The sequence below is a fragment of the Schistocerca nitens genome, chromosome 7 (genome assembly GCF_023898315.1).
Source record: "Schistocerca nitens isolate TAMUIC-IGC-003100 chromosome 7, iqSchNite1.1, whole genome shotgun sequence".
NCBI classification, from domain to species: Eukaryota; Metazoa; Arthropoda; class Insecta; order Orthoptera; family Acrididae; genus Schistocerca; species Schistocerca nitens.
In genome coordinates, this window is record NC_064620.1 from 612,229,552 (window position 1) to 612,255,362 (window position 25,811).

The 25,811-nt window shown below is 41.3% G+C and overlaps 1 protein-coding gene across 1 annotated transcript in view; it reads right to left on the reverse strand.

Moving 5' to 3' along the window:
• Positions 1-3,243: 3,243 nt before the first annotated feature.
• The window catches only part of LOC126195169 (uncharacterized), a 288,374-nt gene continuing 265,806 nt past the window's right edge, over positions 3,244-25,811 (reverse strand). The window contains exon 8 of the mRNA XM_049933681.1: positions 3,244-6,561. Coding sequence (XP_049789638.1) covers positions 6,481-6,561 — 81 coding nt within the window. The 3' untranslated portion in view covers positions 3,244-6,480. The remainder of the gene's footprint in view (positions 6,562-25,811) is intronic.

Genomic DNA, 25,811 nt, shown 5'->3' on the forward strand with positions numbered 1-25,811 from the left:
GTTTAATAAGCCACAGCTGCAAAATACTAACACGAATTCTTTACAGACAAATGGAAAAACTAGTAGAAGCCGAACTCGGGGAAGATCAGTTTGGATTCCGTTGAAATATTGGAACACGCGAGGCAATACTGGCTCTACGACTTATCTCAGAAGAAAGATTAAGGAAAGACAAACCTACATTTTTAGCATTTGTAGACTTAGAGAAAGCTTTTGTCAATGTTGACTGGAATATTCTCTTTCAAATTCTGAAGGTGGCAGGGGTAAAATACAGGGAGCGAAAGGCTATTTATAATTTGTACAGAAAGCAGATGGCAGTTATAAGAGTCGAGGGACATGAAAGGGAAGCAGTGGTTGGGAAGGGAGTGAGACAGGGTTGTAGCCTCTCCCCGATGCTATTCAATCTGTATGTTGAGCAAGCAGTAAAGAAAACAAAAGAAAAGTTCGGAGTAGGTATTAAAATCCATGGAGAAGAAATAAAAACTTTAATGTTCGCCGATGGCATTGTAATTTTGTCAGAGACAGCAAAGGACTCGGAAGAGCAATTGAACGGAATGGACAGTGTCTTGAAAGGAGGGTATAAGATGAACATCAACAAAAGCAAAACGAGGATAATGGAATGTAGCCGAAATAAGTCGGGTGATGCTGAGGGAATTAGATTAGGAAATGAGACACTTAAAGTAGTAAAGGAGTTCTGCTATTTGGGAAGCAAAATAACTGATGATGGTCAAAGTAGAGAGGATATAAAATGTAGACTGGCAATGGGAAGGAAAGCGTTTCTGAAGAAGAGAATTTTGTTAACATCGAGTATAGATTTAAGTGTCAGGAAGTCGTTTCTGAAAGTATTTGTATGGAGTGTAGCCATGTATGGGAGTGAAACATGGATGATAAATAGTTTGGGCAAGAAGAGACTAGAAGCTTTTGAAATGTGGTGCTACAGAAGAATGCTGACGATTAGATGGGTAGATCACATAACTAATGAGGAGGTATTGAATAGAATTGGCGAGAAGAGGAGTTTATTGAACAACTTGACTAGAAGAAGGGATCGGTTGGTAGGACATGTTCTGAGGCATCAAGGGATCACCAATTTAGTATTGGAGGGCAGCTTGGAGGGTAAAAATCATAGAGGGAGACGAAGAGATGAATACACTAAGCAGATTCAGAAGGATGTAGGCTGCAGTAGGTACTGGGAGATGAAGAAGCTTGCACAGGATAGAGTAGCATGGAGAGCTGCATCAAACCAGTCTCAGGACTGAAGACCACAACAACAACATATGTTGATGGGCAGATTACTGTAGTCTTTGAATCTGTTGGTTTTCTTTGGTATGTGTTGGACAACTTAATATAAAGAAGGACTTAAATGTTGGTATTTTTAGTTTTTTGAAACATTGCCTACTTTCTGACTCTGTAGATGAATGTGACTGTTTTCTTTTGCCAAACGAGAACACTTTTTTTTTCCCAGGAGAATTCCCCTGTAACAAAACAGTGTATGTCAGATGGGTGTGAAAAAAAAAAAAACATAGTATGCATTGAGCAACTGCTTATCACTGACACAATACCTACTTTTACCAAATATGTAACAACTGCTAATTTAGTACAGATGTAATTGGTGTAACTTTTCCATATTAATTTCAAATCATGATGGATCCCAAGAGGTTTAGCTGAACCTCAGTAATTTTCATAAACTTTATTACATAAGCTAAAGAGAATATTTACAGCTTTTTGTGATTAACACATGATTCATTGATTTGGAACCAATTACTGGCTGGTCTGAGATCTCTATTTTCCCACTTTAATGCTCCTCAGTCTTTACCAGCTGAAAAAAAGTGGTATCATCTGCATAAAGAGTGGATTTACACAACATAATGTGAGCCAAGTCATGTACACATTTTATGAAGAGTAAATGTCCAAACACAGAAGCCTGTGGCATGTCCCATATATATCCAATACACATAACCTCGTATTACTGAGCTGGCAAGTTTGTTTTTACTGACAATGAGGTAGGATCTGATCAGAGACAGTTCTGAACCTCTACAACCATACCAGTAAAGTGTTTCTGGCAGACTTCCGCAGCTGACAGAGTCAAATGCCTTACTGAGGCCAATAAGGATGGCATTTCAGATAATCTTGATGCAGATGATGATAGTATAACTGAAACAATATTGTCAACTGCTTTGACCAGCCAGACCTGAAGCTATAGTGTGAGCCATTAGTATATTGTTCACAGAGACATGTTGGATATGAAATCATCCAAAATGTTCATATGTATATATTTTTTCAAGTACTATGCTTTAGCAAAAGGGTTAGTATGGAAGTTCAAATGTTCTTTTTTCTTTACTCAGGACAGTCTTTGTAGAGAGTTGCATTAACAGACACAAACAAAAAGAGTAGCAAATTGTTACTACTTCACAGGTCTTTCATCATATGGAAAGGAAGACACTTGTAATATCAGTCCTAAAAGCATTACAGATTGCAGAAAATTTCCACATATTTCTTTACTCTTGAGCTGAAAGGTAATGAGAAAATGAAAATGTGCTAAATGCTGAGAAGCATTTCTTGCTTCACTACAACTCCATATATTAAATAAGTTTTTCATCCTTTAATGCTGTGATTTTTATTTATACTTCTATAGCTACCAAGACATTGTTACCTAAGTTACTACTCTTGCTGATACTTTGGAATGAAGTGGAACTGAGTACTTACATGAAACGATAAATACAGTGCTCTGTTCATTTTGATTTAAAATCAGAAGTTGTGAATAGAAGGGCAAAAATTTCTGTAGAAAATGAGTGTGAAGTACAAAAAAACAGACTCCAGAGCTTGTTGTAGGAAATATGAGTAGGTAACCTTGCATTATAAAATTACAGAGAGACAGAACGGCTTGCAAATACTTACCTCCAGGATGTGAAATTGTAATGCTACCAATAAATACAGTTTAAAGTGAAAGCACTAATCCTATCTTTTGGAACTATTAGTTTCTAGCTCAGGGAGAAAAGAGGGATAGGTTGGGGAAGAGCAACATTTGTGAAGATCAGGAGAAACAAAAATCATTGTATTATATTTGTTTATTAGCATTTCAACCATCTTTGAGCCTGATAATTTAATATTGCACAAAATATGAACAATTTAACACAGTAGCAAAATACTCAATAACATTGCAGCATAAAAACTGACTATGAAATATGTATCAATTAAATGACATGGATATGACAAAAGCAAACTTACTGTTGAATGATACTTTCCTTTAAATTAAAGCATTATTATTTGTACTACAATGTATAAAATTATGACAGTAAATTAAAGCAGCCCTTTAGACTAACAAGGTTCTTTGAATTCTATTTTTCTCAAAATCTACCGAACATTTAAAGCAGTTTATCAAAACTGATTTAAGAAAATAATCACTGATTGAAATTCAAGTGTGCATGGTATATCATCATCTACAGGAAAAGATAAAAGTGATATTTATATTGTGGGATTGTGAATTAAGCACAGCAGAGGAGTTGGCTTATAATGTTACGTTCTTGATTAGCTAATATAATACGAATGGCATTGCTGCAGGGTTGACACTTGATGGGGAAGTAGTGGCTCCTGTCTCATAAACTGACAACTGTTGCGAGGGCAGTGTGCTGACCACAAGCCCCTCAATATCAGCATCCAGTGATGCCTGTGGGCTGAGTGTGACACAGCAGTTAGTCAGTACCATTAGACCTTTGAGACATGTTCAGTTGGATTCAGTTTTTTAGCTAATATAATAGACAAATATGAGATTTATAAAATGATTACTTCTGTCCCTCTCTTAGAATTGACATTCCTTGCACAAACTTTGGTGTGCTTTCACCAGCTGTATAGTTACAAGCACTTAAGTGTGAAAATCAAGTTTGTTTCTTCCACAATTGATACTTGATGTTCTGATATACCTATGACTGTCTTTATATCTCCTGAAAGTTTTTGTAATTCAAACTTAAATATTATTTGACATGTATAACCTAAAATTAAATTTAGATACAATAAAGAATGATAGCAAGAACATGATGAATATAAAATCTGGATACAGAAGTGTTGTAATTAATGAATAAAATTTGGTCACTATTATAGAAATTAGCAAAAGAGAGGCAGCTTCAAAGCTGGAATGTAGCTAATGTGATAATTGTGTAAACTTTTACAAATGTTTCAAATGCCAATCTTACTGAACATCTTAGTGTATTTATAACAGACATACAAGAGGACAGGTCAAAGATGAATATTGAGCTCTTAAAATTCAAGTCCCCCTGTCACCAAACAGGAAACGAGAACTTCCATCTATTTAGCAAGCCTATAGGAGATTTTCAATGTTACTGTTAGTTTAAAAAAATGTGTTAACAGTTACTTTTGGATGCTGTTTCAGATGAATCCTGAATTTTATTCTTATATTGCAACAGTGAAACTTTTTGGGAGAGTTTTAAGGGTTGTCCAGTTGTTGGCTGTGGGTATGCAGATTTGAAAGAAAAGAGTGTTGATATAATTTCTCAGTGCCTCGTATACAGTACCTACATGGTGACATTCATAAATAAAGGCTACAGCCGAACAGTACAGGTGAAAGGAAACTGTGTTTGAAGAGCTCGGTACAGGGTTATGGTAGAGCGAGGTAAACAGAAGACCTCTTGGACTTTGAAATTTCTGGTGGAAAAACTTCATTGCATGCACAAAATCTATAATAAAAATGGAGAGAAAAATTTATGCAAACCAAGAAGTGGACTCTTCTTCTTCTTCTTCTTCTTCTTCTTCTTCTTGCAGGGGCACAGAAAGTGGGAAAATACTAGTCAGATATTAGATATAAAATGCTATCGAAGACCAAAATTTAATCCCCTTCCATTTGCCTTGTCTGTTCTCGGATCCTAGATGACTTTCCTGATTATTTTCTGACTTACACAATAATGGGCATCCCAGGTTGAAAACAACAAAAAATGGGGAAACAAATACTCTCATATAATTGACTGATGGATGCCACCCACATATATACAACAGCAGTGTGAGACAACTGATTTTTGAGCAACTGAAAGTGTCTCGTGTGTGTGTGTGTGTTTTACATGCCCTTCATCAGGCCAAAGCTAATAATAATTTTTATGAATGCTATAGTACACATGAAAAAACAAAAAGGAAAACCATATGCCTCAAGTGTACTATTCTGTGTAAAAATTATTAGATTTGGTCTCATTCATCTGCAGTATCACACCCAATGACAGGCATGTAATACCCTGAAAATAGTCCTGATTTAAGTATTTGGTGAGGGAGGGGGGGGGGGGGGGGAGGGTACCCTCTGGCTATAATGCTCAGTTGCGAATGTTTATCCAGTGGGATTGTTTGCATTTCAAAATAACTGTATCCTATTAGGTATAAGCTGTTAATGGTGAAACACCTGTAAAACCAAACATTGGAAAAAAAGACCTAATTTTCAGCTCCACAAAGCATAAGGAGAATTTTCAGGGCAATATAAAAGATTGCGGTAAAACTGGAAACTTGGTTATTAAATCCGAATTGGAGAGATTTTTTTCCATTACAAACTGTGAGAATATGGAGCATTAATCATTTTCTTGCAGCATGCAGATGTCAATAATTTTATTCTTTTTTGGCTATTTTTAAATGCATCTTTTCTGTATGCTTTTGTCTTCTAGATCCAAAGGAAAAAAGTCTCTAGTGTGGAAACTCATGAGTCTTTTACTGTTAATTTGCAATAGCATAAACATTTAGTGAGATAAGTGACTAAATCTTATTACTCACAGTTAGTTCTGAACAATTTACTCCACATTCTTTCTGTCTTTCATTTGTCAAATTCTCTTACATATTACGCTATTCAAAGAAATGAAACTTTCATGACATTTACTGATACACTTATGCACATGAAGAGAACACTGATTATGAACTGATTATCTGTATTATTAAAATACACACACACACACACACACACACACACACACACACACACACACAAACACACTAGTTTAAAAGTCAGTTGCTGTTTTCTCAATCTTTGTAGACAACACAAAGCTATAATACTGAACAGACTCTCAAATGCTTTGTGATGAACATATGTGGAATGCAGGGAGCGTTAGTTTGAATATCTGCCAATGTAAGTTGGAGTCATAGCCTGTACAAATATGAGGAGATAGGACTGACTATGCACAAATCGTGTAATAATTTTTGATTTTGTTGCTACAGATTTACATCTCCCTATTTAAAGTTGCTGAATTTGCACAGCTCATGTAGCAAATTCCCATTCTCTGTCCATTTTAGGCCATTAGAACACAACCAACTACAGTATTCTATGTCTTGTCTATGAAGAAACATTTCAGAATAAGAATGTTAATAGCTCTTTGGTTTCACATGACTAAATTAGAACTTGAGATCAATAAGATGCACATATCCTGCCTCAGTGCAAGCCATACAACTTGGCATAATGTCCACAAGAATTTGCCTACAACTCCCCATACTTTCATCTTCTGTGTTTCAGTCTGAAGTGAATGCAGGGTTTAATGCTAGGTTGAAGCTGCTGTTCCCTCCATTTTTAGGAGCCAGTTTCAATGGAATCTGTAAAATAAAGAAATAAATTTGCTTTAGCAGTGGCAATAAAATAATAATAATCATAATAATGCCTTTACCAAAAATACACACACACACACACACACACACACACACACACACACACACACACACACAGTCTCTGGAAACTGAAACCAGACTATGAGCAGCAGCAGCACATGATGGGAGAGGCAACTGGGTGTGGGTAAGGAGGAAGCTAGGGCAGCGAGGGGAGGGGTAGCAAAGTAGGGGCGGACAACAGTGAAGTGCTGCTGGGGAGCTGGAATGCACTGCACAATCCTCTATTCCACCAATGAACCCAGCCTTTTTACTTCTCCTCTTTTCCGCTATCCCCCTCCCCCTTCTCTCCCCCACACTCTGTCTAACATCCTGACTGAACCTAGTGGCCCTACCCTCTCTCCATCTCATCCCTGCAGGCCTGCACACTCCCCAGCAGCACTTCACCATCCCTCATCCATACCTTACTATCCCTCTCCTTCCCCGCCCCAACCTCCTCCTTACCCCCACCCTGTTGCCTCTGCCATCATATGCTGCTGCTTGCAGTCTGGCTTCTTGTATAACACCAACAACTGCGTATTGACTTTAAGAGCATGCCACCATTTTACCAGATAGTCGAATGTTATGAATGTTAGGTACCATGTCACTAACATTCAAAAATCAATTAAAGGCACACAAAAAATTCATATGTGGGAGATAGATAATTCTAATTACAAAAATAAAAGTTAAATAATTAAATTTAGTTTGATTTCCTGGTTGTCTCAGGGTGATTGAAGACGTGCTTTTGGATGTACAGCTGAGTTGTTTCCACTTTAATATACTGCAGTATGAATGGTGATAAATGTGCTGCTTCTTGTATATATTCATTATACAGCGTCCTCAGAAATGGTCTGATAAGCTTGTAAAGCTGTTGCATCGTAGGTTGTGCTGAGAAATAATTTTCAAGAAAAAAATTCTACATGTTGTCCCAGTTCTGAGTTAATTAGCATTGAAGTTAGCCAGTCAGATCATTGTGCATGCAAATTCAAGTGGTGTGCCACGTACAATTACAGCCAGTTGTTCTCACTGCATAGATGATAGTGTATGAGACTGCTTGGCCTTTGGCTTAAGTACAGTCATTACTACCATCCAATGACCAATTTTTGTATTGCTCTCTTGTTTGGTTTTGGGAAACCGCACAAGGAACGTGTTTGGTTACACCACCTCTGGTGGGCTGCTTGAATTTGTTTTTTAACAGTCTGATTGGCTAACTTCAAACTCGGAAATGGAGCAACATATAGAATTTTTTTCCTTGGTAATCTACCCTGCAACACCATTACAAGCTTAGACTGTTTCTGACCATGTTGTAAATGTACAACAAATAACAAAGTCCAAGACTGTGAAGTTATAATGGACAGATAAAACAAACTGGGGCAAAATACCCTCCATTTTATGCACCCATTTTTGATGATCAATGCACTTATAATCTTCAGATGCTGCAAACTGTATTGTGATGCTGAGATTTACTTATAATTGGCATTAATCTGAGCCGCACCAGTAATGCAACTTGAAATAAATTTACTGAATGTGAATAACTTGGCATCAACTGTATTAGATACAGATGATATGTGAAAATCTGTGCCAGACTGTGACTCTCAGCTGGATTTTTTGCTTATGGCAACTGGTCGCCTTACCATCAGGCTATCTGTGCATGCCTCCCAGACTGACCCAAACTTCTATATGTCACACTGTCGAAATCAATATACCATTGTCTCTTAGTTTCATCATTGATCTTAGTGTAACATATAGAAGTTTGGAGTGGCGTGGGAGGCATGCTTGGATAGCCAAAGTGGTTAAGGTGATGGCTGACAATAAGAAAGAAATCTGGGTTTGAGTCTTGGTCTGGCACAAATTTTCATATGTAATTAACACATAGAACATCTGTCCCTGATACAGCTGGCCCCAAGTTATTCACAGTCAGTGAATTTATTCCGATCTTATTTTGGTAGTCATTATCAATTTAAATTAAAAAAAACATAAATTCTGAAATTCAATAAAAGACACCCCCCCCCAAAAAAAAAAAAAAAATCACTTCCACTCATCTACAGCCAGTGCTTTTATTCTAGTGGTTAGGGATGTGGTTGTCATGGTGTCAGGAAAGCTCTACATAAGAATTATGACTTACCAAATGATTCAAGTTAGATATCACATAAATGTAAGTTTTGCTGGTGTATAATTATACAGATAGTTCTGTGTATCCAAATTATAGTAGGAATCCCTCAAAACTTGCTTATTCTTGTTGTATGTAATTCTGTTTTTAATTTTTTTTACTGAACCTGTTTGCAAGGGGTTGGAATGGCTACAAGCACACAGGAACAAAAATCACTAGAAACTGAACAATGTTAAAATCTAACAGAATGCTACCATGGTACAAATCAAATGATTCCATTTCATCAGTGTCATCATATCTCCATAAACATTTAGGTTTCAACAGTGCTGACTTTGTTGTTTGGTCACAAGGAGGAGCAACGCTTCCTGCATTTCTGGAACATCTTAACTTCCTCCATCCCAGCATTTGCTTCACAATGGAAGTGGAGAAAAATCGAGAGATTCTGTTTCTTGATGTCTTGGTCTACAGAAAGGTAGACTGTTCCTTGGGTCACAGTGTGTTTCACAAACCAACTCACACTGACTTACATTTATGAGCTATGAGCTGCCATCACCCATATCAATGCAGTGGCATTTTGCGAACTCTCATTCACAGGGCCACAATTATCTCTGATGAAGGTAGCGTATCAGCAGAGCTTAGCCACCTCCACTCCACGTTTGTACAAAATGGGTACTCAGATAAGCAGATCTGTAGTGCATTTAAACCTGCATGCACTAAAGCTCCAGAACAGCCAGAAGAAACAGAGCACTCCATGAGGATAGTTTTTCTACCATATGTTGGCAGCTTGTCCTTTACAAAACACTCGTTCAACCTATACTTGAGTATTGCTCATCAGTGTGGGATCCGTACCAGGTGAGGTTGACAGAGGAGATAGAGAAGATCTGAAGAAGAGCTGCGTGTTTCGTCACAGGGTTATTTGGTATGCGTGATAGTGTTACAGAGATGTTTAGCAAACTCAAGTGGCAGACCCTGCAAGAGAGGCACTCTGCATCACGGTGTCGCTTGCTGTCCAGGTTTTGAGAGGGTGCATTTCTGGATGAGGTATCAAATATATTGCTTCCCCCTACTTATACCTCTTGAGGAGAAGGAGATCACGAATGAAAAATTAGAGAGATTCGAGTGCGCACGGAGGCTTTCCAGCAGTCGTTCTTCCCATGAACCATACGCGACTAGAAGAGGAAAGGGAGGTAATGACAGTGGCACATAAAGTGCCCTCCACCACACACCACTGGGTGGCTTGCGGAGTATAAATGTAGATGTAGATGTAGAAGACTGGCAGGCTGTTCAAAAAACATGAAATAAAATGTGTTTTCCACACTCCAGTGTGAGTGCAAACTGTGCTGGGTTCTGTTAAAGATGACCTAGGTCTAAGGAGACCAAGGATATATCATACATTGGTCAGGGTTAGATGTGTTGCACTGTTAAGGATAGATGTGTTGAACATAGGCGTCATACCAGACTGGGTCAGCCAGAAAAGTCCGCTGTGGCTGAACACTGTCTTCACATGGGACACAGCATGAACTACCGAGACTCAAAGATCCTTTCATCCACTTCCACATACTGGGATTCCATCATTAAAGATGCAGTTGAAATTCATGTAACTAACAACCTGATCAATAGAGATCTGGGTTTTCAAATCAGCAAGGCATGGGAACCAGCACTGGTGGCACTACAGCATCATTGGCCGCAGTCAAATGAATCTGAGTAAAGATGGAGAATCAAAGTGCACACACTTAAACTGTGTGCTAACACGCTGCCCGCATGCATGCTGTGCTGTTGTTTGCAGCAGTGATTTTCCCGCGTCACAAATGAGAAGCCCGTGGTCCGCTTGTACGGCAGGAGGCACTGGAGGTCGCCGTGTTCTATGATCTGTCTAAGATGACATTATAGCCTTAACCCTTGGCACCCGCACACCTCTAGTGAGCCAGCCTATCTATTGGTAAGCCATTGCAGCAACACATCAGTCAGCACCTGAAGATGATGAGCAGCTTTCTTGTTGAAATATTGTGCAGCTTCCACAACATTATCTGATGCAGCACCCATAAACCAAGGAAGCAGTTACCACATTGGGAAGGTCTTAAACAGCACATCAGGATAAGTGATGGTAGCTATCCTCACAAAATGTTATGTCACTGTGAGTAAGGGGTGATTCTGACTTCCGATACATGTTGGTAAAACTGGGGATCATTTCAAAAAGAGAAACCAAATATGAAAATGTTAATCACAGGACTGAAGCAAGCAAAACGACTGGTATGGAAAGGGACAGATAATTTCAATGAACTGTTGTGGCTGAAAATGTTGTTTTACATCAGAACTGACTTATCATACAGAATTTAGTTCATGGCCAACAAAAAGAGTTTGCAATTGAAATAATCTGTTTGGAATGGATACTCTGGCTGAAATTAATCTCAGATTTATGAAAAATGCAGTGAGTTCAATAAAATTGTATCACAATGCATAAACTCTGACTGGTTGGAGTCCGGTGATCAAGTGTGCTTAACAACACAGCCTGCAACACCTCAAAAAGCAACACAAATGGTCGTTTAAATATTATGCTTGAAATGGAATCAATAACAGGTTGTACACATTGCAAAAGTAAGTCATTTGATGTTTTGGTTTTAGCCACCAGAACTGACCCAACTCTGTACAATATTTCTGCTGCTGCCTGAAACTAATTACCACATGATATGCCACTTCATCCCCACCATTTTGTTCTGTCACCTCTAGCACCATGCTACAGTACTGTGGTGTGGTGATTTCATTGTGTACAACTACTGCAGACAAATGCCTGCAAGCAAACAAATTTTAATTATTCAACTTTATTTTCTTCTATCACTAGCCCTATATATACTATCAAGTAGGGTAACAGCACCTTTAAGTCTTTAGTAAGTTTAACCATTAAGAAGACTGCTTTGTCTGGTTTATTATTAATTGTCTCTTTTGCATGTCAACAACAGTAGAGTCATCCCAATACTTCAAAGCTGCAATTACCTCTCCATATGACCTAAACTTATGAGAGTAGAATGTTTATTTCGTGATTCACCTTCACTTTTGGAATGCAGATGAAAAGACACCAACCACTTTCTCGAACGCCTGGAATCCCTACCCAATCTGTTACCCCCGGAAACCATCCTTGTAACCATTGATGCCACTTCCTTATACACAAATATTCCGCACGTCCAGGGCCTCACTGCGATGGAGCATTTTCTTTCACGCCGATCACCTGCCACCCTACCTAAAACCTCTTTTCTCATCACCTTAGCCAGCTTCATCCTGACCCACAACTTCTTCACTTTTGAAGGCCAGACATACCAGCAATTAAAGGGAACAGCCATGGCTACCAGGATGGCCCCCTCATACGCCAACCTATTCATGGGTCGCTTAGAGGAAGCCTTCTTGGTTACCCAGCCCTGCCAACCCAAAGTTTGGTACAGATTTATTGATGACATCTTCATGATCTGGACTCACAGTGAAGAAGAACTCCAGAATTTCCTCTCCAACCTCAATTCCTTTGGTTCCATCAGATTCACCTGGTCCTACTCCAAATCCCATGCCACTTTCCTTAACGTTGACCTCCACCTGTCCAAAGGCCAGCTTCACACGTCCGTCCACATCAAACCCACCAACAAGCAACAGTACCTCCATTATGACAGCTGCCACCCAATCCACATCAAACGGTCCCTTCCCTACAGCCTAGGTCTTCGTGGCAAACGGATCTGCTCCAGTCCGGAATCCCTGAACCATTACACCAACAACCTGACAGCAGCTTTCGCATCTTGCAACTACCCTCCCGACCTGGTACAGAAGCAAATAACCAGAGCCACTTCCTCATCCCCTCGAACCCAGAATCCCCCACAGAAGAACCACAAGAGTGCCCCACTTGTGACAGGATACTTTCCGGGACTGGACCAGACTCTGAATGTGGCTCTCCAGCAGGGATACGACTTCCTCAAATCCTGCCCTGAAATGAGATCCATCCTTCATGAAATCCTCCCCACTCCACCAAGAGTGTCTTTCCGCCGTCCACCTAACCTTCGTAACCTGTTAGTTCATCCCTATGAAATCCCCAAACCACCTTCCCTACCCTCTGGCTCCTACCCTTGTAACCACCCCCGGTGTAAAACCTGTCCCATGCACCCTCCCACCACCACCTACACCAGTCCTGTAACCCGGAAGGTGTACACGATCAAAGGCAGAGCCACATGTGAAAGCACCCACGTGATTTACCAACTGACCTGCCTACACTGTGATGCATTCTATGTGGGAATGACCAGCAACAAACTGTCCATTCACATGAATGGACACAGGCAGACAGTGTTTGTTGGTAATGAGGATCACCCTGTGGCTAAACATGCCTTGGTGCACGGCCAGTACATCTTGGCACAGTGTTACACCATCCGGGTTATCTGGATACTTCCCACCAACACCAACCTATCCGAACTCCGGAGATGGGAACTTGCTCTTCAATATATCCTCTCTTTCCGTTACCCACCAGGCCTCAATCTCCGCTAATTTCAAGTTGCCGCCACTCATACCTCACCTGTCATTCAACATCATCTTTGCCTCTGCACTTCTGCCTCAACTGACATCTCTGCCCAAACTCTTTGTCTTTAAATATGTCTGCTTGTGAGATGTCTGCTTGTGTGTGTATATGTGTGGATGGATTTGTGTGTGTGTGCGCGAGTGTATACCCGTCCTTTTTTCCCCCTAAGGTAAGTCTTTCCGCTCCTGGGATTGGAATGACTCCTTACCCTCTCCCTTAAAACCCACATCCTTTCGTCTTTCCCTCTCCTTCCCTCTTTCCTGATGAGGAAACAGTTTGTTGCGAAAGCTTGAATTTTGTGTGTATGTTTGTATTTGTTTGTGTGTCTATCGATGTGCCAGCGCTTTTGTTTGGTAAGTCACATCATCTTTGTTTTTAGATATTTTTTTCCCACGTGGAATGTTTCCCTCTATTATATTGATATCAGTAATTTGAACCCAACAATTACGTTTGTTATTGTCACTGTTGCATTTCGAAATCTTTTCTGTCGTCTTATTTTCTCTTTCTGTTTTTGCCAGTAGTTTCACTTTGTATTCACCTTCTCCTTTTTACCGTAATCTGCTATACAATTTTATCCCGCCTATATATACTCAATAATACGTAACCCACTTCCAAACCATAACCAAAAAATTTTTTTGCCGCTTTCAACACTACCGCCGCTATAAAATCCACCATTTCTAGTTCACAAACAGTTCCTTTCACCTTTTAAACAACCATTTCGGCTAGTTCTAATAACTTTCGCTTTATTTCCATTTCCGTTTTTCGCACATCACTGATAATTTTTATCCGCTTCCCACAGGTTTTAACGTCATTATTTCTTCGTCAGACAATAGTTAGCCTCATTTTCATAATCTGCCACCACAAAACCACTCCTTTTAATATATTACACGCAGTTTTTTCGAAATTTTCCCGAATTTCTCCGTCCTTTAACGTGTTTTGGCGGCAACATAACCACCTAACCTTTGTGCACATCGTTGTCTACCAACCCAAGTCCAACATAGCCCAGCTGTAACCAACACCTTCTCGCCTTTTTTCACACCAGATCTCCAGTTACTTTCCAGTTCACCTTTATCTCTCCCCATATATTTTTATTTTCATTTTCATTTCAGCCTCATGTTACACTTTCCACCTTCTAATAGCATGTCACCCTCACAACACCCCCACAACAACCCCATTAAGTTTTATTTACATTCCCTCCGCAAACATGCCTTCGCCCTAGCCAGATTACGCTCCCATATTCTATTTTCTCAGGCTTGTCTGACATTTGGCATTACCCCCCAAAGGCCTCACACTTAAAGTTCCCATCTCTGGCTGCAACCCTTCTTTCCATCAGTCCCTATACCAGTTCCAAACTGAACAATCCATTGCCCTCACCCACCTAATCCTTCACCTACACATCAACTCAGCCAATGAACACACCCGTCAACTCCTATCCTTAATAAAAGTCCTTAATCTTTCCTCTCCCACATCCACACCAGCTGTTCAGAGCATCCTCCTACAGGCCAACCGTAAATTAGAACAGCATGCCACCCTCCACCTCAAAAACTACCCAATCTCCTGGTTTCCCACCTCCGGAAAGGCAACTCACTCACCCTTCAAAACCTTTCCAGCAAACCTCAACCTCCTCTCATTGCACACAAACCCAGTCTCTCCCATCTACTCAATCTCCCACTTCCAGCTCCACTCCCTCCAAAACCTCAAAATTCCAATCAACACAATCTGGAACCACAACACCCTAATTCAGTAGTTAACCTTTCCTCCAAACCTTTCTCCTAATCCGAAACCTCTGTCCTATCCAAAGGCCTCACCTTCAGCCCACTCCCAGATTCAACCAAACAGCCCTCATCAAAGATTTACTGTCCTACACTCGTACTCTCTGCTGGAAATATCACTTTGCCACGAAGAAAAATGATCCTAATCCTACTCCTAATGATCCAAATGCCCAAGACACCATCCAAATTGAACCCTGCCTGGAACAGTTCCATCCTCCGTCGCAGCGGGACCCACCTCCTCTTCCTCAAAATCACCCTCTCCAAACCTTCCAGGAATTTCTGACTTCCAGCCTTGCATCTCAATCCTTCTTAAAACAACTTAATCCTACTCCCAACATCACCACTGCTGAAGCCCAGGCTATCCGTGATCTGAGGGCTGACCGATCCATCGTCATTCTTCCGGCGGACAAGCGTTCCACGACCGTGGTACTTGATCGTCGGGAGTATGTGGCTGAGGGACTGCGTCAGCTTCAGACAACACCACATACAAAATTTGACAACGTAACCCCATTCCCGATGTCCAGGCGGAGCTTCAAGGAATCCTCAGAACCTTAGGCTCCCTGCAAAACCTTTCACCTGACTCCATCAACCTCCGGACCCCACCAACACCCCGCACCCCTACCTTCTACCTTCTTCCTAAAATCCACAAACCCAATCATCCCGGCCGCCTCATTGTAGCTGGTTACCAAGCCCCCACAGAATGTATCTCTGCCTATGTAGATCAACACCTTCAACCCATTACATGCAGTCTCCCATCCTTCATCAAAGACACCAACCACTTTCTTGAACGCCTGGAATCCTTACCCAATCTGTTACCCCCGGAAACCATCCTTGTAACCATTGATGCCACTTCCTTATACACAAATATTCCGCACGTCCAGGGCCTCGCTGCGATGGAGCATTTCCTTTCACGCCGATCACCTGCCACCCTACCTAAAACCTCTTTCCTCATCACCTTAGCCAGCTTCATCCTGACCCACAACCTCTTCACTTTTGAAGGCCAGACATACCAACAATTAAAGGGAACAGCCCTGGGTACCAGGATGGCCCCTTCGTATGCCAACCTATTCATGGGTCACTTAGAGGAAGCCTTCTTGGTTACCCAGTCCTGCCAACCCAAAGTTTGGTATAGATTTATTGATGACATCTTCATGATCTGGACTCACAGTGAAGAAGAACTCCAGAATTTCCTCTCCAACCTCAACTCCTTTGGTTCCATCAGATTCACCTGGTCCTACTCCAAATCCCATGCCACTTTCCTTGACGTTGACCTCCACCTGTCCAATGGCCAGCTTCACATGTCCGTCCACATCAAACCCACCAACAAGCAACAGTACCTCCATTATGACAGCTGCCACCCATTCCACATCAAACGGTCCCTTCCCTACAGCCTAGGTCTTCGTGGCAAACGAATCTGCTCCAGTCCGGAATCCCTGAACCATTACACCAACAACCTGACAACAGCTTTCGCATCTCGCAACTACCCTCCCGACCTGGTACAGAAGCAAATAACCAGAGCCACTTCCTCATCCCCTCGAACCCAAAATCCCCCACAGAAGAACCACAAGAGTGCCCCACTTGTGACAGGATACTTTCCGGGACTGGACCAGACTCTGAATGTGGCTCTCCAGCAGGGATACGACTTCCTCAAATCCTGCCCTGAAATGAGATCCATCCTTCATGAAATCCTCCCCACTCCACCAAGAGTGTCTTTCCGCCGTCCACCTAACCTTCGTAACCTGTTAGTTCATCCCTATGAAATCCCCAAACCACCTTCCCTACCCTCTGGCTCCTACCCTTGTAACCGCCCCCGGTGTAAAACCTGTCCCATACACCCTCCCACCACCACCTACTCCAGTCCTGTAACCCGGAAGGTGTACACGATCAAAGGCAGAGCCACGTGTGAAAGCACCAACGTGATTTACCAACTGACCTGCCTACACTGTGATGCATTCTATGTGGGAATGACCAGCAACAAACTGTCCATTCGCATGAATGGACACAGGCAGACAGTGTTTGTTGGTAATGAGGATCACCCTGTGGCTAAACATGCCTCGGTGCACGGCCAGCACATCTTGGCGCAGTGTTACACCGTCCGGGTTATCTGGATACTTCCCACTAACACCAACCTATCCGAACTCCGGAGATGGGAACTTGCTCTTCAATATATCCTCTCTTCCCGTTATCCACCAGGCCTCAATCTCCGCTAATTTCAAGTTGCCGCCACTCATACCTCACCTGTCATTCAACAACATCTTTGCCTCTGCACTTCTGCCTCGACTGACATCTCTGCCCATACTCTTTGTCTTTAAATATGTCTGCTTGTGTCTGTATATGTGTGGATGGATATGTGTGTGTGTGCGAGTGTATACCCGTCCTTTTTTCCCCCTAAGGTAAGTCTTTCCACTCCCGGGATTGGAATGACTCCTTACCCTCTCCCTTAAAACCCACATCCTTTCGTCTTTCCCTCTCCTTCCCTCTTTCCTGATGAGGCAACAGTTTGTTGAGAAAGCTTGAATTTTGTGTGTATGTTTGTGTTTGTTTGTGTGTCAATCGACGTGCCAGCGCTTTCGTTTGGTAAGTCACATCAACTTTGTTTTTAGATATATTTTTCCCACGTGGAATGTTTCCATATATATATATATATATATATATATATATATATATATATATATATAGGGAAACATTCCACGTGGAAAAAATATATCTAAAAAGAAAGAAAGTGATGAGACTTACCAAACAATAGCGCTGGCAGGTCGTTTGTTTGTGTGTCTCTCGACCTGCCAGCGCTTTTGTTTGGTAAGTCTCATCACTTTCTTTATATATATATATATATATATATATATAGAGAGAGAGAGAGAGACACACACACACACACACACACACACACACACACACACACACACACACACACATACTGCTTTTTTTAGCTGTATCACACCCCTCCCTACCAACACTGTAATTTTCCCAATTAACTGCCAGATGATTTTAGTCTCCACCAATGGTTACAGTATGACTAGGGAACTTTTGGGGAAATTATGTAAAAATTAACACACTAATACTTGGGAGCACTTACTGTGAGCACTCATTTGTTTTTTCAACAGTTCCATTCCGGACTGTGTGCAGAAAACATGCTAATACCTGTATGTTATAAAAATTATGAAACTGCGTAAAATACAAGGTGTACAACTTTGCTTCCGCCCTTTATTCCCCAACATTTGAGGCTTTAATGAAACAAATTGGTTACACATGTATCATTCAAAGTATTTTCCATCACTGGTCACTACTTTCTCCCACCTTTTACAAATTGGTTACACATGTATCATTCAAAGTATTTTCCATCACTGGTCACTACTTTCTCCCATCTTTTGGACAGTGTATGAATCCCGCGTCGGAAAAATTGTTCATCTTTTGAAGCGATTCATGAATCAATCCAATTTGTGACTTCTTCATGAGATCGGAAGTGTTGGTCAGCCAGGCCATGTGCCATTGATCTAAACACGTGATACTCAGAGGGAGTAATGTCTGGAGAATATAGTGGGTGGGGTAGAACTTCCCATTTTAACATTTCCAAATACTTTCTGACCTCTTTTACAACGTGGGGTTGTTGTGCTGCAAAATCACTTTATTGTGCCTCTCACTGTATTGTGGCCATTTCTCTTTTAATGCTCTGCTCAAATGCATTAATTGTGTTCAATAACGAGCACATGTGATTGTTTCACTTGGTTTTAACACCTCATAGTTCAGGATGCCGAACTTGTCCCACCAAATGCAGAGCATGATCTTGGACCCAAGACTATTCGGTTTGGCCATCGACATGGAGGCATGGTCAGGTCATCCCCATGATTGTTTGCATTTAGGGTTATCATAATGAACCCATTTTTCATCCCCAGTCATAATGTGATGCAAAAATCCCTTCAGTTTTTGTCTCTGAAGCAACTGTTCACAAACACACAAACACCATTCAACGTCTCTTGGCTTCAGCTCACATGGGACCCAAGTTCCTTCTTTCTGAAGCATGCCCATAGCCTTGAGACATTTTGAAATGGCTTGCTGTGTGACTCCCACTAATCGTGCCAATTCTTCTTGAGTTTTACATGAGTCTTCACTCAGCAATGTCTCCAATTCTGTATCTTTGAAAACATTCTCTCTTCCACCACTATGTCAGTCTATGACATTAAAATCACCATTCTTGAAGTGTTGAAACCACTCACGACATGTTGTTTCACTAATAGCGTCCTTACCATACATACTTGAGAGCACTCAATGAGACTTAGCTGCTTTTTTCTTGATATTTAAACAAAAAAGTAACATCTCCCAAAAATGACGAGAATTAGGCTTGTAAACTGACATTTTCAATCGAGAACAACTTTATGATGCAGACACAAATTGACTAATGTTTGAATGAGGTTATGTTGACTGAGGTCCATGCTAACTGCCTGATGTCTGCAATCTGTTTCTTTCGACCACTACTTACCATTGTCAGCGGAAACAAAGTTGTACACCTTGTAGGTAATGTCAGCAATGTTTGAATGCTGTAGAAAAGAATAAAATTTGAGGATTATTTCAGCAGGAAATCTGAAGCATTTAATTTACAGCATGTTATCACATACAAAAAAAACCAATGAACATCTTGCAGCAAGGAATCATTCCCTAGACAACTGAAATACCAAGAACAACTACTGGAGAAGGATGAACCAAAAATTTTTGTTAAGTAGAAATCTTTTTCATTTATCTCCACTCAAAGATTTGTTAATCATTCTAATGGCCTTCGTATTCAAGGTATATTTGATTTGGATAGATTTACAATAGGATTGTGTAACAATGCAAATTGGATTATCGATCAGCAATGAACAAACAGCATTTAGCAGATTAGAACCTGACCGCTTTTATCATGTCCATATTGAAACTGTTATCATTGACCATGAGGCAGTAGTAACAACAATGTTTACTGAAATAAAAAGGGAAACTAGAAAATGTACACTCCTGGAAATGGAAAAAAGAACACATTGACACCGGTGTGTCAGACCCACCATACTTACTCCGGACACTGCGAGAGGGCTGTACAAGCAATGATCACACGCACGGCACAGCGGACACACCTGGAACCGCGGTGTTGGCCGTCGAATGGCGCTAGCTGCGCAGCATTTGTGCACCGCCGCCGTCAGTGTCAGCCAGTTTGCCGTGGCATACGGAGCTCCATCGCAGTCTTTAACACTGGTAGCATGCCGCGACAGCGTGGACGTGAACCGTATGTGCAGTTGACGGACTTTGAGCGAGGGCGTATAGTGGGCATGCGGGAGGCCGGGTGGACGTACCGCCGAATTGCTCAACACGTGGGGCGTAAGGTCTCCACAGTACATCGATGTTGTCGCCAGTGGTCGGCGGAAGGTGCACGTGCCCGTCGACCTGGGACCGGACCGCAGCGACGCACGGATGCACGCCAAGACCGTAGGATCCTACGCAGTGCCGTAGGGGACCGCACCGCCACTTCCCAGCAAATTAGGGACACTGTTGCTCCTGGGGTATCGGCGAGAACCATTCGCACCCGTCTCCATGAAGCTGGGCTACGGTCCCGCACACCGTTAGGCCATCTTCCGCTCACGCCCCAACATCGTGCAGCCCGCCTCCAGTGGTGTCGCGACAGGCGTGAATGGAGGGACGAATGGAGACGTGTCGTCTTCAGCGATGAGAGTCGCTTCTGCCTTGGTGCCAATGATGGTCGTATGCGTGTTTGGCGCCGTGCAGGTGAGCGCCACAATCAGGACTGCATACGACCGAGGCACACAGGGCCAACACCCGGCATCATGGTGTGGGGAGCGATCTCCTACACTGGCCGTACACCACTGGTGATCGTCAAGGGGACACTGAATAGTGCACGGTACATCCAAACCGTCATCGAACCCATCGTTCTACCATTCCTAGACCGGCAAGGGAACTTGCTGTTCCAACAGGACAATGCACGTCCGCATGTATCCCGTGCCACCCAACGTGCTCTAGAAGGTGTAAGTCAACTACCCTGGCCAGCAAGATCTCCGGATCTGTCCCCCATTGAGCATGTTTGGGACTGGATGAAGCGTCGTCTCACGCGGTCTTCACGTCCAGCACGAACGCTGGTCCAACTGAGGCGCCAGGTGGAAATGGCATGGCAAGCCGTTCCACAGGACTACATCCAGCATCTCTACGATCGTCTCCATGGGAGAATAGCAGCCTGCATTGCTGCGAAAGGTGGATATACACTGTACTAGTGCCGACATTGTGCATGCTCTGTTGCCTGTGTCTATGTGCCTGTGGTTCTGTCAGTGTGATCATGTGATGTATCTGACCCCAGGAATGTGTCAATAAAGTTTCCCCTTCCTGGGACAATGAATTCACGGTGTTCTTATTTCAATTTCCAGGAGTGTATATAGCTTTATATGTTCAGTGAACTATGTCTAAAATATGAATTTGAAACCTTTAGCTCTGGACAGAAGCATGCAGAAGAACTATGACTCAAGCTTGAAGTAGTAATTAACTGTTCACTGGATAGATATATAGGTACAACAGTTCATGATGGGAGACTCCATGTAAAACAAAGTAAGCTGAGATCTTCCATGTGCTCTTATTGCAGCAATGCTAATAATAATTGACATTTTTCACTTTAAAATTAGTTATGCACATTGAACCGATGTATCACACACATGAATCTATCAAAACTTCACTCAGACTTCATCTCACTTAGCCTATACATGTTATTTAGACTTTTCTTTTCAATGCAGCAATTCTGTTTGTGTAACTAGTTTTGCTTAAAATCATGTTAATTACAAGTTTTGAAGCAACTGAAAACTTTACTACTATACAAGATACGAAACTTTGAGCTAATCTACATCAGTCAAGTTGGATATATTGATATCAGTCATTAGAATAGCAACATCCAGACTTTATAGAATTGTATGTTAGCTTCCCTGAAACTAATTAACTGAAGAAATAATTGTAATCAAAGTCTGAATTCATCCAAAATTAATTTTTCTATTTGTACCATTATGCCTGTTGGATTCCAGATTTTAATGTATCACTTTACTCTTGTTGCCCTATTTTTTATGAACTGAATAAAGAAGCTATTAAGAATATGCATAAATTTTCATGAATAATTATAAATCTAAAGATGGCACTTGTGTTCATAAATGTTATTCCGAACACGGCTGTTTCAAATGGCTGTATGATCTTTTGTTTATTCCTAAACCCTCATACATTTTTTAATCTGTCTATATTGTTAAATACAAATGTAGGCTTCCATGGCCATTGTCACAGTCAAAGAAAAACACATTGAAGGAGGTCACCTGCAAGTGACCAAAACATCGGTAATTTTACATATTGACAATGATGTCACAAACCAAGAAAAACTTTATTGACTGTCTATATAATTTTTATTGGTCAGTATCAACTATAAACAATTCTATGCAATATCATCAACTGTTATGAAACTTTCTGTGTGTACTAACTGTGTAATTTGATACCAGCTTGAGTATGTTCATGTCCAACTTCAATTAGAAAAGTGCACTGTATCTTCCAGTAACATGCTGTTCTGAAAGGTTGTGAAACTGCCTGCCTGTGAACAACCATTTCGTGTGGGACCTGTCATCATATTGTTTATAGTGATAATAAATGTTTGTGGTGAACATCAGTGGAAGCTTTCCCATTACAACAGTTTTACAGATCTCAAACAAACATTATACAATGAGACCCAGAGAGCAGAATTAAGGTTTGCAGGCAGCCCATTTAATTCACCATCAATGTAAAATGATTTCCATAAAATAGTGACTGTTGCATCACAGGTGTAAAACAAAATATACAGCTATGCATAGACACACTCCACATGTTTTGTTCCTTTACCATCCAGGATCTTGTTCATCACAGTCGACATTATCTCTCTGGTCATCATCATCCCCAATGCCCATGGCCTTGCCACCATTTAACACTACCTTTCTCAGTATCCTAATTATTTCAAACATACACTCTCTTTCCTGCTCACCATGACCTACTACATCCTCATATACAATTACTTCTCCTTTCAAGGTATCAACTACAAACAAACCTGTAGTAAGGCCATGTGCACTTGCGTGGCACCATCCTATGCCAATATACTCATGCACCATGCAAAGGAAAATTTCCTAGCCACCCATAATCCCAAATCCATGATCTGGTTCAAATTCATTAATGTCATCTTCATGATCAGAACAGAGGGTGAGAACACCCTATCCACCATACCCCAGAAACTCCGCACTATCTCCCTCATTTTCTTCACCTAGTTCTCTTCAGTCCAATGAGACACGTTCCTTTACGTCAACCTCCATCTCACTGATGGCTGCATCAGTACCTCTGTCCATATCAAATCTACCAACTGCCAACAATACCTTCATTTCAACAGCTGCCACCCTTTCCACATCAAGATGTCTTTTCCACAATGTATAGCGAAATATAGACAGCACTTCTGCAGTAGCAAGTAGTTCCTCTCCAGATATGCTGAGGTGCTCACCAACACTTCTGCTGACCAAAAGTACTCTCCTTTTCTTGTCCAGAAACATCTCTCTAATATTGCCTTACCAGTCACCTAACATTCCTCACATACACTCTGCCTGGTGCAGCTGAATCACACTCTCGGCAAGGGTTTTCAACACCTTTCACTGTGCCCTGAAATGAGAAACATTCTCCCTATAAATCCCCATACTCCTCCCATAGTGGTATTCCACCCACCACCCAACCTACACAGATTCCTTTTCTGTCCCTATACCATCACTGCTCCCAGGTCCTTGACCCATTGTGCACATCCCTATAGAAAACCGAAATCCAGGATCTGTCCCATACATCATCCCGCTACCCTCTACTCCAGTCCTTTAAAAGGAATATCCTGTGTCATAAAACACAGCATCACCTGTGAAAGTGACCATGTAGTCTACCAGCTTAACTGCAACCACTGTGCAGCATTCTATGTGAGTGTGACCACTGTCTGACCACACTATCAGTCACCACTAAAGTGTTGTCAAGACAGCTGGACCACGCAACTGCTGAGCTTGCTACACAGCACTTTAAGTTTGACTGCAATGGCTGCTTCACAGCGCATGTCATTTGCATTCTTCCCATTAGCAACAGCTTTTCTGAACTACACAGGAGTGTAGTTCTCCTTGCAATGTATACTTCACTTCGGTATCCCAATTCCAACATTTCTGCTTGTCCCCCACCAGCCTTTCTCCCCATCTGTACTCCCACTCCAAACTTAAACATAACTTCTATCCAGTCAACTCACCTGCCTATTCCTTTACCTCTCCCTGCTTCTTTCGCCCCCCCCCCCCCCCTGCTTTCCTGAAGCTAAACTAGCAACCCACCATCCTGTCCCTGCCATATTTTGGCACATTTCTACAGGTAGCACACCACCAGCATCCCCACCACAGTGTCCAGGCACTCATTGATAGTGCAGGAACTGAAACTCAGGATACCAAAGTGAAATAAGTAACAGTGAACTTCATTTTCACATGTTCCTTTATTAAATACAGACCAGATGCTCTACCCCTCTTTACTTCTTGCACCACTGCAAAGATAAGTGATATGAATATTAGTGTCAGTGACTTTGAGAAACAGCTAAACCTGCACAAATTAAACAAAGCTCCAGGCCTAATAGAATCTCTGTCAATATCTATGCAGAATTTGCAACTGAGTTAATGCCATTTTAACAATTAGCTCCCATTTTAACATAATATACTGCAGATCCTTGAACTAAAACTAAGCCCAGTGATCAAGAGGTAGCACAGTTCACACCTGCCTACAAGAAGGATAGCAGAAGTCATCCATTAAATTACTATCCAAACTCATTGATGTCCATCTTGTGGAGACTCCTAGAACATATTCTGAGCTTATTCCTAATGAGATAGTACACACAAAATAACCACAGATAAAGGCATTCAGGTGGATGCAGTTAATCATGACTACCAGACAGCATTTGACTTGTACCATACCAACAATTATTAAGAAAAATAGTATTATATGGGGTATAAAACACTATTTTATCTGTATTGAGGATTATTTGGTAGAGAGACTGCAGCTTTTTATCTTGGATTGAGAACTGACAGCACTATCAGAGGTACTGCCAAGTGTGCCCCTGGAAAGGGCAGTAGGACCCTTTCTGTACATGTTATATATTAACGACCTCGCAGACAACATTAATAGTAAGCTCAGGCTTTTCGTAGGGGATGCAAGTATCTGTAATGATGTACAAGCTGAAAAATCTGGACAAACAGCCAGTCAGATTTGTATAATACTTATATTTTAAAATAGCATAACAGTTTGTAACCTATTTTAAACGTTTAGGAATTTTAAAAATGTTCTCTTTATAAAACACCGAAAAGAAGTATCCCAACTGGCACTGATCAACTTTTACAAATATGTAAGTGTAGCAGTCAGTTAGCCTATGGAATGGGATGATCTTGTGGGTTCAATCACAGGTAAGGCAGGTTACAGAATTTGAATTTTCCCAGTATCCTGTCAACAGATCTGTCAGTCCTCAAAGAAAATTGCTTACAAAACACTCATGCAACCAGTCCTAGAATATAGTTTAAGTGTGTGTGATCCTTACTAGATGGACTCTGAGGGGATATTAAATATACAGAAGAGCAGCACACAAGGTCACAGGTTTGTTTTATCCATGGGAGGGCATCACAGAAGTGTTGAAAAATCTGAATTGATAGACTCTTGAAGATATATGCCAATTATCTCCCTAAAACCTGCTTTCAAACTTTCAAGACTC